Raw genomic sequence first — 16,953 nt, 5'->3', positions numbered from 1 at the left:
TCAAAGATATCGCGTAGTCGTCTTCATATACGTATATTATGGTTATTGGTTTTATATTTTACTTGAAATGATCCTAGGACTCTTTGTACATCGAAATGTTCAGAATATCTAAATGGGGTAATCTATATAATATCGCTGATGTTTAAAAATACCTACCCTTAAAATGTTGCATCATTCTACACTATAATATACTATATAGTTATATATATATAGTATATTAGTATAATAGTATATACCTACTGATATACGACTGTATCAGTAAATTCATACCAAAATCGATGCCTGTATACATCGTGATACAGTGTATACGCAACACTACTACAACAACGATAACATATTAAGTTGTAATAAAATTAATAAGAATACCTCGTAAATTTTAGGTTGATAATCGCCTGGATTCATCACCCGCTGATGTTACATATTATACTAATTCTTATAATTATTGCAATAAAATTGATTTTATTATTACATCATACATAAGTAGGTAGGTACTATATAGATTTTGGCAAAAAAGGCGCGTGTTACTGAGCATATGATTATTAATTACGTGATTTTCCACTCTTTTTAGTCCAATCGCATATTGGTTGAATAAAGGTAACGTCCAAATAATTGTACATGGGTATAGAGGGATGGGAAATTTCCAATAACACGACTATAAGAGGATTATCAGAAATCATACAGAAATTGTGAAAATTAATTATGGATAATGAATCATAAGACTAATAATGGTGTATCTCGTTTAATATTCAAGTTTTTTGATAACTGTTTTTATATATATATATATATATATATATAAAAAAATATTTTTGCTAAAATTATTAACTATAGTTAGTAGTTACATATAATTTTGAATCATGAAAGTATTATATACTAATCTAAATTTTGAAATTATTAAAGTATATGGAATAGTATAGCTAAACGTATGTAAGAAAATACATAAATCAAGAGACGTCACTGACTATATTAAAAATAAATTTTTTTTGCGTACTGTATGCTTACACAGATAAGCAATAATTTAAATAGTGATCGTTATTTAAGATATATTTATAAACTTAAAATATAAACGCACGCCTACCGGGTTATTTCAACATTTTGTTGTGATATATTTTCCACTATAATAATATTATATTGTATTATAAAAGTCGTAATAGTATTTTTTTATGAAATAAAATGTATTCATTTCTCAACACGCATTTACCGTAAATAAAAATGTCCACTGTGAGCGTTAGTATGGACTGTGAAATATTGAGTGTTGAATTTCTGAAAATACCGCCACAGAATCGTTTTTCAACTGTTATATACCAGCTTATATTTGAACATCCAATGGCGATTTATCTATGATTGTGTGGTTATAAATAATTTATAATATTATATAATTATTCGTTAAATTGAATGTTATTTTTTTTAATTCTAGTGCAATAATTTTTTTTTATAATTTAATAATAATTGTTATTTGACTCGGGTTGATTTGTTTGTATTAATATTATTGGCCCCGGAAGTAGTCGTATTGTGGCTAGTACAGTAGTCGTCACACTCGTGTCACTTGAATATATCCTGTCTAGATAGGAAATGATGCCAGCCGTCCCCATTAACTTAACCTTTTGCGCAATAGTTTCGGTCTCAGTGATAAATAAATTGTAACGTGTACTGCAATCAATTTTTGAAATATATACACGATTATTATGTCTTACGATGATCAACATAAATATGTTAAGCTTTCGTTTTTATATAAAAAAAATACTTCAATCGCCGTCAGTTTTTTTTTTAATTAACTGGTCGAAATCATAACTTTGAGCTACACACGAATATTTTTACGTTTTCGGTGTCTTTTTACTCTATAGAGGACCGATTAGAATATTAGATGGATTTTTATACTAATAATATATTGCCCATTTATTCTGGACCAGTTCAGTCGATTTGTGATCGGGATGATAAATATTTGTACTAATTGCAATTTATTTTTATTTTTCCAGAAACTACCTCAGGAGAATGTGCGGATAATGCTGCAACCACCGTTACAACATCTTTAGTTTGCAACAATTCACCAGTGACCAAAAGACGTGTTTTCAGCGGGTACGTAATCATTTTTTATTTTTCACAATTGCTAAGACTATTTAATTCGTCATATTTAATATCAATTTATGTATGATTCATCCATTCGTCTATACCACATCGTATATAGGCAGCCAGGCATCCATATTTGTCATCGCTTATTAATTGTATATAGCTATTAGTGTGCCACGAATTGTAACTATATTATTATATGTCAACTAATTTTGCTACACCGCCCATATTAAATAGTAAACTCCCTATGTTGTGTTATTGGCTGTCGTAACGCTAGTTCTGTGTTCGCCTTAGTGACATTGTATGGTTTTTGTTAACTAGTTAACTATCATCTATATTACGTTGATTTTTTTGAATTTTTGGTTCTTATACTATCTGTTGAACGAGATAATGTTATAATTGATGTATCAACTACGAATCGTTGAAAATATCATATTGATTGTTTCTTGGCACTATAATAATTGAGTAGTATAGTAATTTATTATGTTACTGGATATAAGTCCGGCAGAAGTTAGAGGACACAAAAGTAAAGTTGAATAAAAACAAAAATATTACTTAAATTCAATATTTTTATATTTAATATATGATTTATATGAGATAAACCACTTTTAGCATATGACGACATTCGTTAGTACGTTGGAGATACAGGCATCAAGTCGCAAATGAAAACTTTGCATACCTCGTCTAACCTAACCTAGCTCGTCTTGATTGTTAGGGGTCTGATAATTCTATTCGTCTTTAGTAAATCCAGTTTTATTAAAATTATACACTCAATGTTTAATTGTTTTGTGGCTGGGGACAGGGTCGTATCGATCGAGGCCTAACGTTATGCATAGAGCCCGCTGCGCTCTGATATGTGACTCCATTTAAAAAAAAAAAAACTTAACAACAAACGCATGTCGTTTACGATATGTTGATACTTTGTTGGATTTGTAAATTTTGACGAAATTAGATATTTATTAAGTTTAAAATAACGGTTTAATTATCATTAAACAAGTTTTTTTCTCTGTAATTAAAACAAATATTAATCGTATATATTAAATCGTTAATTATCAATGATTATTAATATTCGATTTATTAAATTGATGCCGATTTCTTTTGATAACGTTTAAGTTTTAATTTCTTATCCAATGGCTAGTTCTAGCTCCACTTTGGAATTTTGAAACAAAAATAACTTAATTTGTATGTGCTGGTTTATTATTTTTATTTTGTAGTTTGTACTCAACCCATTTCCCAGTTATCCAACTTTCAAAGTAAGAGCTGAAATGTATCCCCAACTACTTCCCTTTATCAAAAATAAAATATTTTGTCTTACATGGCTGATGATAGTTGCCTACATAATAATTTTTACCTATATTGTCTGCAGCCGTATAACATTTAGATCGAAAAAAAAGCCAAATGCACAATGTAATAGTTGAATGAAAGAACAAGGGTTAGCAGTGTTAACACCCTAACTAAAATTTTATATTTTTAGTAATATTTTTTAACAAGTTGTTATATTTTATTTGAGAATAGTTGACTAACCTCTCAAATTAGAAAAGGTGACTTCATGTACAGTATAGGTATCTACTATAAAAATTTGAATTTAAAAATTCGAAATTTGAAACTAGTATTCTATCTCAAAATTACTCTTTTCTCCTCTCATACATTGGTAGATTAAAACAATTTAATATAAATGATAAATGCTCTCATACCTCTCTTATCCGTAGTAAATTATTTTAATCAGACAACTAATAAATCGGTTGAAATAAACATGGATACTATTTCTTTATAATAAATAATAAAAACATAAACAAAATAATTTCAACCTAAATCAATAGGTTTTAAAAATAAACAGTTTAAAGTAACATTAGCGTATAGAAATAACAATGAGTACGTTTATAGTGTTTATACGAGTATATTTGCATTATGCATACTATTTAATTCATTTGAATGTTTTGAAAATATACACATTTTCCGGTTTACTGATTGTCACATAACATATTATATTATTATATTCTAATGTTTGCGATGTGTTATCATTAATTTGATAAATAATTCATTTAAATTATGTCGCATACATACCATCATCGTATAAATCGATTGATTTAAAAAAATGTTTTAATTACAATAATTATAATATCTATAAATTATTATTGATGCATTTCGCATTATTTTAAACTGATACATTTTAACGATTTACACTTCGTTTCATCTTGTATATTTTATGAAGTCCGAATGATAAGTGGGTTTAACGCGTCTTTGCTATTAATATTTTCTCTGTATAAGTTAATAACTTCTATATATTGTTCTAATTAATATATTTATCTGGAATTTTACCGTTTTTTATTCATAATTAACTACATTTTATCATATTGAGAAAGCGAAGTATAAATAGATACCTTATCTATGTTTATATTCATGTAAATATATCATAAAATGTACAAAAAACAGAGTCGTAATCAAACATATTGATTAGTTGATTAAATCAAACGCATTTTTCATAGGCAGTATTTAAATATCTAATACGATAAAATATTTTAGGATTTAGTATTATTGTTTTTTGGAATATAAGTAAATTTTAATTGAACTTAAGTATGGTATTATTATTATTATTATTATATTAATTTTAATATTATTACTTTTTCTTTATAAATTCGTTTGTATATTTTTGTATTAAATAAACATTATGACGGTCGCCTTATATCTTAAGTTATGAATCATTAACAGTGTATGAGTACGATATATTAATATATGATGTATACGTACGTTATGGCAACGTGGAATAAACTTTGATTCTTATACCACTTTTGCTATGTTATTCCGAGGTTGAGAAAAATAAAAAAGAAATGCATGCGACAAGTCCTGTATTATTATATTGACTGAAAGTTAAACTCGTCTCAATTAAAAAACTTTCAAAATGTAATTTATGTATTTGTACAGTATATACTATTCCATGACACTACGTATATAAATTCTATATCGATGTGTTTTTAATGGTGTAATATTTATTATAATATTATGGGTGTATGAGCTCCTCTTAGCAGTATTATTACACTTCAATTATCTGGGTGATTCTTTTTTTATCGCGGAACATCACACCACGCACTAAAATTTAGTATTCTTGATATATAAACATATTACTTGCACAAAATACCTGTGTGTGTATATATTACGGGCAAAGTAAACAATTTAGGCGTTTTCTACAACGCCCGGACGTTATATCAAATAGCCTTCGTATATTGGACAATATAGATAATTAAGGCTCGGATTTATATGTAAATACATATTTTTACTGTGACTTGATAAATTAATTTAGGTGAGTGATAAATTCGTTTCAAGGGATTTCCAATGATATTAACTATATTTTATTTTACATATTTTTTACATATTTGGCCATAAGTACATGTTTTTACATATTTCTCAATAATTTTATTTTTTCCTACATATTTTGACAATTTGTTCATTTACGATTTTTTTAATAATTATTAATTATATTCGATTGTATTTTTCAATGCAGACAATTTCCCATATTTTCTAAAAGTACAAAATAGTAACAAAATAATACCAATTATTGAACTTAATCTACGGTAGATATAACTTATTCCTTCAGACATAGTCAAAATGCAATACTATTCGTCTATACTCTATCCAATAACATCAGTGGAAGCCGAAAGATCATTTAGTCGGTATAAGGCAATTTTACGACCAAATCGAAGATCTTTTGAATTTCAAAATTTCAAAATAGCTATTATCATAAAACTGTAATCAAGATAATTAAATTTTTTTTAGCTTTTTTTGTTTATATTATATAATTTGTAACACTTTTTTTTTAAAAATAATTTTACTGTTTAAAATATAATTTGTTTCATTAGAAACTCATATGGATACTTATATAATTAAATATTAATAAATAAATCATATTAGTAAAATACATATTTTGATTTTTTTAGCACATATTTATGTACATATTTTGCTAACGTAAATACATATTTTGGTTTCTTAAATACATATAAGTCCGATGTAAGATAATGTATTATTTACCTAATCGTAAAATTTAATGAATTATATATATTTATACTATAATATTTATATTATTCAAAAATATAATATTTATTTTTTATTTTTATAAAAACACTAATTGTCACATATACTGATTCCGTGTCTTAAATTTTTGTACACACGTAACTACATTTGTCTTAGCCCTGACTATCCAAATTAGAAAATTTATATTTTTTAAAAGTTTATAATCACTCGAATCCTTTTTTAAAAATTATTCTTTAGTTGAATTATATGCACAATTAATTGATCCTATTTTAACTTTGTAAAAAATGAAGTATTTGAACTTTTTTTAACAATTATATCTACATTAAACCTTTCTATATGCAAACATGTTTGAATTATAAGAATAAGTGAGTACGCAATTAAACTACATTAAATAAACAATTCACGGTTACTGAATAGTTAATTTTATGAGAATTAACCCGTGTAGGTAAAAAGTCTTAACGATTGTGGTATTATACGATAAAAATTATACAATCATATATGTCACATTTAATATGTGGGCTGCTCCATTAAAAGAAAGCCGATAAGAACAAATGAACAAACACGCTAACTAATCCAAATTTACAAAAAATGATCAGTACATAATTTGACCATAGTATTTTGACTATAACTTACTTTACGATTAAATATTATTTTATCTATAGGTACTTGTATTTCCAAATATACGAAGGCCGTTTTGTATAACGCCAGGGCATTTATAGAAAACGCCTAATTTAGATACTTTGCCCATAACATATACACGTAAAGATGTATATTATTATAACGAACTCATCGGTAACGCTATATTTTTTTGATAAAAGTGATTTGCTGCGGCGCCATTGCAACGATGATATTTCGTCCGTTGGGTTTCCTTATAGGGTTATATGAAGATTTCCCAACCTCCAGCCCATTACCATATATATTATAATAATAATACATGTTTTACGGTCTATGACCATATCTGGTTGTATATAATATATATAATTATTGTAGTCTCTGACTACAGCCGCGTTCGCAATGGTATATATTATAATTTAATTATTAATTATGTTGTATACTCATTACGTGCATCGTATTTTGTTCGCAGGAGGATGTGGATCCCACAACCGTTGAGGAAATTCAGCAACGGTAGCAAAGTCGACAAAAACCATGTGCAGTCATCGGCCAAAAAGGGATCGGATAAAAAATTCAAAGTAAACCTAAATTTATACTTAATTAGTTATAGCCACCATATTATTATCTGCTATATTCATGGCGGAAGCCTATATTGATGGCTATATTACATGTATAATAAAATATAACTAAGTAAATACTTATACATACTTACGTACAATTGATAGGTATGTTCAAAAGTAAAAATAATTTAATCTATATTTTTCCCATAATGTTTTTGCTTGCATATATTTCTTACATTTTTACGTGCTGCAGATCTCGAACTATGATTATTATTTTAGTAAGAATTAATATAAACTAACAAGTTCCCATATTATTAACATTTAGTTTTCTGTTGATGTGCGTTTATATATATATTAAATATTTTAATACGTGCGTTGTTTTGTTTCTATAGTCACCCGTCAGTGAAGCCACCAAATCGTTACCGAACGAAGATGAACAGAACGGTGAAGAACCTGATGACGAACTTGAATTACCTCCGCCCATGAAACCCATTTCCGAGTCAATTTTGGTGAATACTTCTGACTCGACCACAGTCGTCTCACAAAGAGTAAGTACGATTATTATTTTATATTTAACGGTTAGGTTTATTTTTGAATCTACGAATAGTGTAATAATATATTATGTTATCGATAATAATGTAAATCAATTTTCATAATTTGTATACCTAGGTATTATAACATTACGTATATCCAACGGTTGTTTTACGAACCAAGTAAATACATATGTATAATAGTGTTGACATGATATAGTGTATATTATAAAATGTATAACAAAGTAGGAGTTTTCTATCTATTGTTTTTATTCAAACGTGATAATACTAATTATTTACTGAATCTAATTAATGCTTAGTATATCGTAAATGACAAATCGGCAAAACATCGAAAATACTATGCAGTTATTTTTACAAAAAAAATCATCTAAATCATGCTACTAGAAATGAAGTTATTTAATGAATCGTGCAAGTTTTTAATGAAAAATGATATATTGAAATCTGGAATCATTACTGTTGCTTCTGGCGTTGTTATGTCAACCGATCTCTCATTCAATTTCGTTAGTGTACTAGGTGTGATAAAATGACAGCTGTCGACTTGCATCGTCACTCGCCCACGTCTTATTTTATTGTTGCATTTTTTCTTGAACACATTTTTCTTGGTTTCTTGTCTGCTTACAAGAAATTTTATTTGTCTTTGTGCGCATGCGTACGTAGTAGGTACGCCAAAAAAGTGAGAAATAATATTTCCCGAAATTAATTGCATTACCTGTAGTGTAATAGGAAATTAGTCTCTCAAGTATTTAATTTATTTAATACTAGCTAATATTTGTATATTTTGTATACTATAGAATTGATGATTCACAAGAAAAAAAATCATAATCTGACTTTCATTCCTCTATCAGTAACAATTTAAAAGATGATTGGAAAACTTATATTTTATGTTCTGTCTTTTGTCATCATGGTTATACACAAGCATAATAAAAAATCAAATCTAGGGTTTAGATGTAAATATGCAATAACTTAACTAATCATAATGAAAGATGACCTCGTGGTGGAAAATATGTTTGTAGTATTATAATCTTTAAGAGATAAAACTAATTTAAATACACAAAAATGTAATTAAGTATCATAAAACTTGGTGATGTCACATCAAAAACTTTGTTTTAAAAAGTATATAAATAAATGTAAGATCTGTAATCATTTGAAAGGTATGATATTATAAATCAATGCTAAGTAAATTAAATTAAAGCACAATTCTTTTGTTTTTAATGTATTTACTTAGCGAGAATTTATTCTGTGCAAGCATAAATTTCCATTCTAATGTTTTAGTTTATAATAAAGTACTATTGCATTTTAATTATTTTTTTTTTTTAACATAGATAAATATTCTAAAAAATTTGACTATCAGACTATTTTATAGTTTTATACCAAAGATTCACTGTAGGTATAGGGAATTTAAAGGAGAACTTTTCAAAAATAAATTTTTATTTTTACGTATTATAACTGTAAGTAAATATTTTGATTATTAATAATCATCGTATATTTTAGTTATGAGAGACTAAGCTAACTCTTTAACATTTTTGTAAGTGATTATAAGTTCTTATAAGCTCTCGTGATTTCTATATATGGTAGTAGGGGGTACCAAACAAGTTTCACATATGTAATTGGTCTGTGTTCAAGACGTATTATGTTTATGTATGTTACACATTTATGTATTATACTCGTGTCTCGTACTATAAATTGTAATATTGTATTATATTAAATAAGATTATTAATTGACAAAAATCACATTGTGTTTGTTGTTCTTCAGACCTCGGGACTGTCGGCGGAAGTGACAGCCTCTTCTTCGGCCGATTTAGCTGAAATCGAACAAATCGTCAAAGATAGAATGGTGAATTTTGAGAGTGAAAATTGTTGTGTAGATTGCAGTCGTTATAGATTATTTAAATAAATAGAAATATTTCTTAGTGTTTAATGTTGAGTTTGTGTGTGCAATCACAGTAATATATAGTAATTTAATTACGCACGGCTTGTCTTTTTATGTTTTAATTTATTTGTTTTTGTTGTTTTGTATTCGTGTCTAAATTCTTGATCATTTTACAGGAACAACACACTACCACCGCCGCAGCTGCCGCCGCCGCCTCCGCCTCCGCCGCTTCCTCGTCCGTTTCTATCGCCACTCCTACCATCTTCCCTTCCGACAAGATGACTGGTGAGTCGAGACTGAAAAACTGACGATGTTGAGTGTGAAGAGGCGCTGCATAAACGGGAGTACGTTATGAGAGAGCTAGTCGAGACCGAACGGGATTATGTCAGAGACTTGTCGTTAGTGGTTGAAGGCTACATGACTGTGATGAGAGATCCCGAAGCAGCCGGCTGTGACATCCCCATGCCTGACGACTTAAGGTCTGGCAAGGATAAAATGATCTTCGGTAACATCGAACTTATTTACGAATGGCACAGAGAGTGAGTATATTTTATGTATTTGAGCATCATGTAGTAGAATTAAATGTATAATATATATTATTATTATTATTATCATAGTAAACAATTTATTCTTTTAATTATATATTATTTAAATTGTGTTTTTTTTGTCGTTCTTATTCATTTCTGTCTAGTATTATTTCTATATACTAAATATGACTAACCATATCATAATTTTAAATTCAACAAATAATTGTTAAGATGTTAATATTATTTATTGTAAATTGTCATTAGTTCTTAATTTTATTATTTAGTTGTTAATAAAATAAATTCTCAGATTATAGTGAACTGGATTTTTTCGGTACTTTCATTGTATAATTTTTACTTTTTTTACAGCGTATTTTTGGCGGCTGTTGAGCGATGTCTCACCCGACCGCACGAGCTCGGCAAACTGTTCAAAAAATACGAACGCAAGCTTTTAATGTACGTGGTTTACTGTCAAAACAAGCCAGTTTCCGAGTATCTCGTTTCTGATCACAACGACTATTTTGAGGTAAATGTTTTCATAAATAAATTTTAACGTATTTAAGTTCGAAATAAATGTTAATTTTAGATACAAAGCTATCTCTTATCTTAATCGTCTCATTCCCGCACCCTGGTTCTCACTTCTTTGGTTATATGTTATACCGTAGTTAGGTATAACTTGTAAATTGTAAAGACAGCCGTAAGTGCGTATAGGTACACTGCAGCAGTGTACAAAACCTTGAAATTCTAAAGTAAATATTTACGATTTCCGGATTAATGACATAATTCTGAACGATCTTTAAATTAGTTCAGTTTTAAATAAAACACTAAACAATTTTGAAATATTATTCCTGTTCAACTAAATGTTTTTTTGAGAATGAATTCAAATTATACTGGAGTTTTCTATTGTAATAATATCTATAATAATAATTTAATATAAATGAAACTGTTTAGACATTAGTCATAGTCTAACTGAAACTTGAAAAATGCTTTTTTTTATAGCATTTGTTACTATAATCAACGCATAACGCGTAAATAATATAAAATTATAATTATTTCCTTGCTATTTTAAAGAAACATTCATGATCAAATGGCTTTCCAATAGCCTCATATGTGCAAAACCGACCAAACATATTTTTTTATTAAGAATATTAATTTTATTTTTCATATTTTTATTTCTGCTAGCAATGAAAGACTACTTTATTTGTCTGAGAACCGTTAGGACATTTGAAAGCGGGACAGTGACTATATAACAATAAATTATTTTAATTAATCGTAATGTTGTCAATGGTTTAACTAAAAATATAGACAGTCTAAATCATATGCTTTAATCTAACCTTTGCTTTATCGTTTCTTGTAGGAAATGCGTCAGTTCCTAGGTCACAAGCTCCAGCTAAGTGACATTCTCATCAAACCTGTGCAGAGGATTATGAAATACCAGCTGTTGTTGCGGGACATGTTCAAGTATACAGAGCGGGCCAAACTGGCAGACGAGATGGAAGCCCTACGGCAAGCTATGCACGTCATGCAAGTAGTTCCTAAGGCAGCCAACGACATGATGGATGTTGGTCGGTTGCAAGGTTTCGACGTGAGTACACAATATTAATACCGCCAAATGCCTGGTAAAACCCGCATTCCAAAATGCAAGGTGGTTATTTTAACACTGTTCTTTAATCTCATTTTTGTCAAATGTATGTTTTTCTTAATAGACTTTTTTCACTTAATTTGAATTTATTAAGAGTATTAAAAAAAAAAAAAAAAAATGATTTATTTTGTCGTTACCTTGACTGACTAGTTAACTAACCTAACCCTATTGCTGAGTACTGGTTTGAAATTCGATATTTTAATAAAAATATTTTGTTTTGAAAATTATATTTTATTGTTATTTAAAAAAATATAAATATCTTGAAAAAATAATAATGACAAAAAATAGTGAAACCGTAACTTTTTAAAAGAATGTTGTTGCAATGAATTAAAACTATATGTGAAAACATTATTTTAATTCAACACACATTTTTGAGAAAATGACAATATTACAGGTAAACAATTTATGGGGTTATATTATATAAGTTATACAGTAAGATCCTCACCTCTAATTACATATCAAAATAATTTTTTAATGATACAATAACCACCTTGTACAACGGTTTCATGACTTAAACCCAAATTTCAGGGGTACTTAAGTAATAATACTTTCTCAACAAATTAATTCTTTTGAAAAATGTAAGTCACGTACAATTCTTATATTTTATTCCGCTTTTATTTTTCCTATCCTTTTAAATAATGATGTAGGGATAAATCACTATAGAAAATCAGTTTACAAATCAATGGAAATTATTGAAACTCTGCAATCTGGTAAACAAAATTTTGTATAATGGTTTACCCTCCTATAATGATTTACGTATTTGGCCATAATACAATAAAAACAAGACTGTGTAGTAGACCCCCAATTATTGCTTTGTTATAGGGCAAAATTACCGCTCAGGGTAAGCTGCTGTTACACGGCATGTTGACGTGCGCTGAGGGTCCTAGCTGCAACCCGAACCGAGTACCACCACACAGGGACCTGCACGTATTCCTGTTTGAACAGAGCATAATACTCAGCGAAGAAATGCGCAAGAAGGCGCAGTTTAGCAGCCCGGTGTATGTTTACAAGGCGCACATACAGGTACACAATCGTCTAAAATATTTTTTCACTTATAAAAATTTAATACATTTTTCTTTTTACAAAAAAAGATACTATTTCATGAGATGGAAACTATTTTTTTTAAACTTTATAAAATAAATTTAAAAAAAATCATCATGGACACTTTTCATGAATTTTTTCAGCTCAAATTTCATGCAACATGTAATGTTTTTATCTCTATTTAGATACAATAAATCATTTTTATTAAAATTTTGTTATATTTTATATTATCTAGACCAACTTAGAAACTTGTATTTGTTAATTTATATACACATTTAAATAAATGAAACAGTCTTAACAATTTATAACGAAAATAATATTAGTTTGTAAATGTTTTTATTATCATACTAACTTCTATTTAAATTTATAAAACTTTATAATTTCATAAAATGAATTTTAAAAAAAAGATAGGCAAGTGGATACTTCTTTGCTGTACATTAGATTTCAAATAGGTCTCTGTTATGGATGTGTTAAATTTGAATTAAATGATTTATCATTGTGTATAAAAAACAATTCTAAGCAGATGGGTCTTTATCACCAACTATATTTCAGCATTACGGTAAATTTATATAATTTTTTCCCAAAATATTGCATTCATTATATTATTAGTATTTAATTATTATCATAATATACTCGTATATTTATTTCATATTATATCAACTTAAATAATTCAACATTTAATAACATAATATTTCTGTAAATACCGTAAAAGATTAAAAATAGGTTCATAGTATTAATAAATTATATCTTTTTTTTTTTGTTTCCGAAATATTTTTAATATTCCAAAAGGTGATAACAGACAGATAAAAACACACATCATTGTAAAATCAATACATTTATCCGCTCCGCTCAACATTTAAAATAATGTATATTATTTTTAACTTTTTATTAGGCTTATAGAAATGAAAACTTATTGTAAGGTAGTAATAATCAACACTTAAAGTGAAAAAAATACTAGTTATATTATATTAAGAGGTTATAATTTCTCAAGATCTGCCAGCAGTATAATAACATAATAATAATAATAATGTATGCTATACTATAGTAGAACAATATTTAAATTTCAGCATTACACATAGATATAGTGAATATACATGATGCCAAATTTGAATGCTTATTTCCATATCCTGATAAATATAGTCAACTTTTCATTAACCAACTTGATGAATTCGGCTGCGCTACGTATATTCTGATCTAACCTATATCGATGCGTTTCAGGTGAACAAAATGACTCTGGATGAGAGGCACGGTTCATCCAGTAGTAACTCATCCGACGACTCATCAGATGGGTCGTTTATTATCAAATCCACCGACCCCAAGAGGCCGCCGCTATGGTTCGTATGTCATGCGCATAGTGCCGAATCGCGTGCTGAATGGTTGCAAAACCTCAGGCAAATATTACAGACTCAACAAGACTTCCTGAAAGCCATACAATCGCCCATAGCGTATCAAAAAGAACAGACGAAGGAGGCCAGTTAGTTGGCAAAGTATGTCACGACAAATAAATAAAAGAAAAATATTAAATTACTATTTTACTATATCGTCGATTGTGATGGTTTAGTACGATTGTGTTCGGCACATTGACAATTTAAGTCTGATCATGTCCCCAAGCAGATTAAATATTATTATAATTATTATTATATTATAATTATCAAGACGACATTCCTATTTTACATTATCTTTTAAATTTTTATCTAAGTAGTTTTTAAACATAATCGAAGAAAATAACACTATTTGTTTTTACATTTAAGATACCATCGATTAAATATAATCATCACTTGAAATTGACTTAACTTTAGAGCTTTCTAGAGGATATATATATTTATGTATTATTTTAATATTTTCTATGAAAACATCGATTTTCAAGAAAGAAATCTCAGTATAGACAACGATTACATACAAGTAATTTGTTTAATGTTCCATATAAACATCTTGAGGTTCTTTTTTTTTTTAAGGGTCTAGTCAAATGTTTATTTAGACTAATTTATATTTTATAACTTTTTTTTACTGTAATAATTCTTATTGTTTATAAATCCCGTGCAGTCTCGTACAATATTATTACTATTATTAAAACATAAAATATTTATATATTTAATATTATAGACAGTACTTGTATAATATAAACATTATTTTAATGTCTAATAATATTTAGTTAAAAAAAAAAGAAAGATTACTAGTGTACTCGTAATATTCAATAGTGATGGTCCAATATTAACGATTATCATATCGATGCCTTATATTATAAGATTCTATTGTTATTGTATCAAAACCAATATCTAACAGACACCAGATAATTAATATTAAATTATTATATTTATTTAATATGTATACATTTAAAACACGAATAATGTGAGTGAATGGGTCTCCGGTAGATGATATGTCATTGCCGTACTCTTATTAAAAACTAAGGTTGTGTATGTTCGATTTTGTGTAATATTTTTTTTTATTATTTTAATTTCATTAATATTATTATAATTATAATTATAATTATTATATTTTTGTTTGCCAAAATTTAATGCACAAACTGTTGATTGTAAGTTATGATGACATTATGTTTGTATATAATATAATATTGAAGAACAATAATAAAACAAAAATTGTTGTTTTTTTTTAAGCCTGTTGTTTTTATTTTACTTTGAAATCTTTTGTAATATTAGTCGTTACTATTTATTTATTTTGTTATAGTAATACTGTGATGTTATAGTATATTAATAATATGTAATGTATTAGACAACAGTAATTGTAGCGGCAAGAGGATGGCTGTCTAGAGGTAATGCTAAAAAATATAACTAGTACGTCGTTTTTATTATGTATCTATTGTATTAAGTATAAAGATTTTTCTATCTGATATTATTTCAAAACATTTCTAGTCGCTATTTATTAATTGTATTTTACTGAATCAAATTAACGAACTTATAAATGGACGGTTTTTATAGATAAAAGATTGAGACTTAAAAATACCAACTACTTTTTAAAAGATTAAATACTTAATCTTATGACTTAGGCCCTTTCCCATTATATCTCACGTTATGTATTTTATATGGATTATAACCTTTAGAATTCTAATGTATTATTTTTGTGATCAGTACACTTTCCCAACATTTAACTGCCCGACAATATCTAGTTTTATTATAAATAATAAATCAAAAATTCAATAAAATATTATATTGTTTACTATTTAATGTTGCGTTCAAAATAAATTTTTTAGACAATTTATTATAAAATTTATCTCAAAAATTAATAATAAAAAAAATTATGAATTAAATAGTTCACTATTTACAGTTTAATGTTATGAGCAATTCCCCTTGGAAATCATAAATGTGAACGATTTTCCCTGTCATTTATAATTACACCAATACGTTTTTCTCGTTCAGCATATCATTGCGAGTTGGAGTATGTGTTCCACGAATTATATCTATATCTTCGGATCTACGTTTCGTTTGAATTTGCTGTTTTTTAATTAATTCGATAATTATGTAAAAACCAACATGACATTTACCCACAAGAGTTTCAAAACACTTCTGCCAATCTTCTACGCGATATTGAAAATCTTATCGAAAATAACAGTTTAGTTCGTGATCGACCACGCAATAGAATTTTATTTATCTACTTCATTACTTTATGTAGAATTTTACTTAGTACTTAGTGTCTTTTATAACATAGAACGATATTATCGATGACAAAATATTTATCTGATTTTGGTTTTTTTTTTTTTAAGTGGTGTGTATTATTATAACGTATTAATAAATAATAATAAAATATTAATAGTATATTAATATTATATAAATATAATAATAATTGTAATATTATATAATAAATATAATTAAAATACATAATATGTATTGTCGGATAAAAGTAGTGTTGGATAATTGAGGTGTCGGGCAAACAATCGGACACATTATTTTTAGCATTGAACACAATGTTATAACTTTTTTTTCTCTAGACGAGGATGTATAAATTAGGACAAATTAATGAATTCGTGTAACTCATTAAATTAATTTAATATAGACAAAAGTAAGTTGAGTTCATTAAAATTTAACTTGTATATTTTTAATAAATTCCT

General features: G+C 27.4%; 1 protein-coding gene across 1 annotated transcript in view; it reads left to right on the top strand.

Annotated features, from left to right (window-relative positions):
• LOC113554858 (triple functional domain protein-like) overlaps window positions 1-14,905 on the top strand; it is a 115,498-nt gene extending 100,593 nt beyond the window's left edge. The window contains 10 exon segments of the mRNA XM_026958927.1: window positions 1,974-2,073; window positions 7,175-7,280; window positions 7,655-7,810; window positions 9,567-9,647; window positions 9,860-9,988; window positions 9,990-10,222; window positions 10,577-10,733; window positions 11,565-11,792; window positions 12,672-12,872; window positions 14,109-14,905. Of these exon segments, the coding sequence (XP_026814728.1) occupies window positions 1,974-2,073; window positions 7,175-7,280; window positions 7,655-7,810; window positions 9,567-9,647; window positions 9,860-9,988; window positions 9,990-10,222; window positions 10,577-10,733; window positions 11,565-11,792; window positions 12,672-12,872; window positions 14,109-14,369 (1,652 nt within the window). The 3' untranslated portion in view covers window positions 14,370-14,905.
• Window positions 14,906-16,953: the final 2,048 nt, after the last annotated feature.

This window comes from Rhopalosiphum maidis, chromosome 2 (genome assembly GCF_003676215.2).
Source record: "Rhopalosiphum maidis isolate BTI-1 chromosome 2, ASM367621v3, whole genome shotgun sequence".
Classification (NCBI taxonomy): domain Eukaryota; kingdom Metazoa; phylum Arthropoda; class Insecta; order Hemiptera; family Aphididae; genus Rhopalosiphum; species Rhopalosiphum maidis.
Note: the sequence above shows the minus strand (reverse complement) of the source record. Positions and strands in the feature narration are given on the sequence as shown.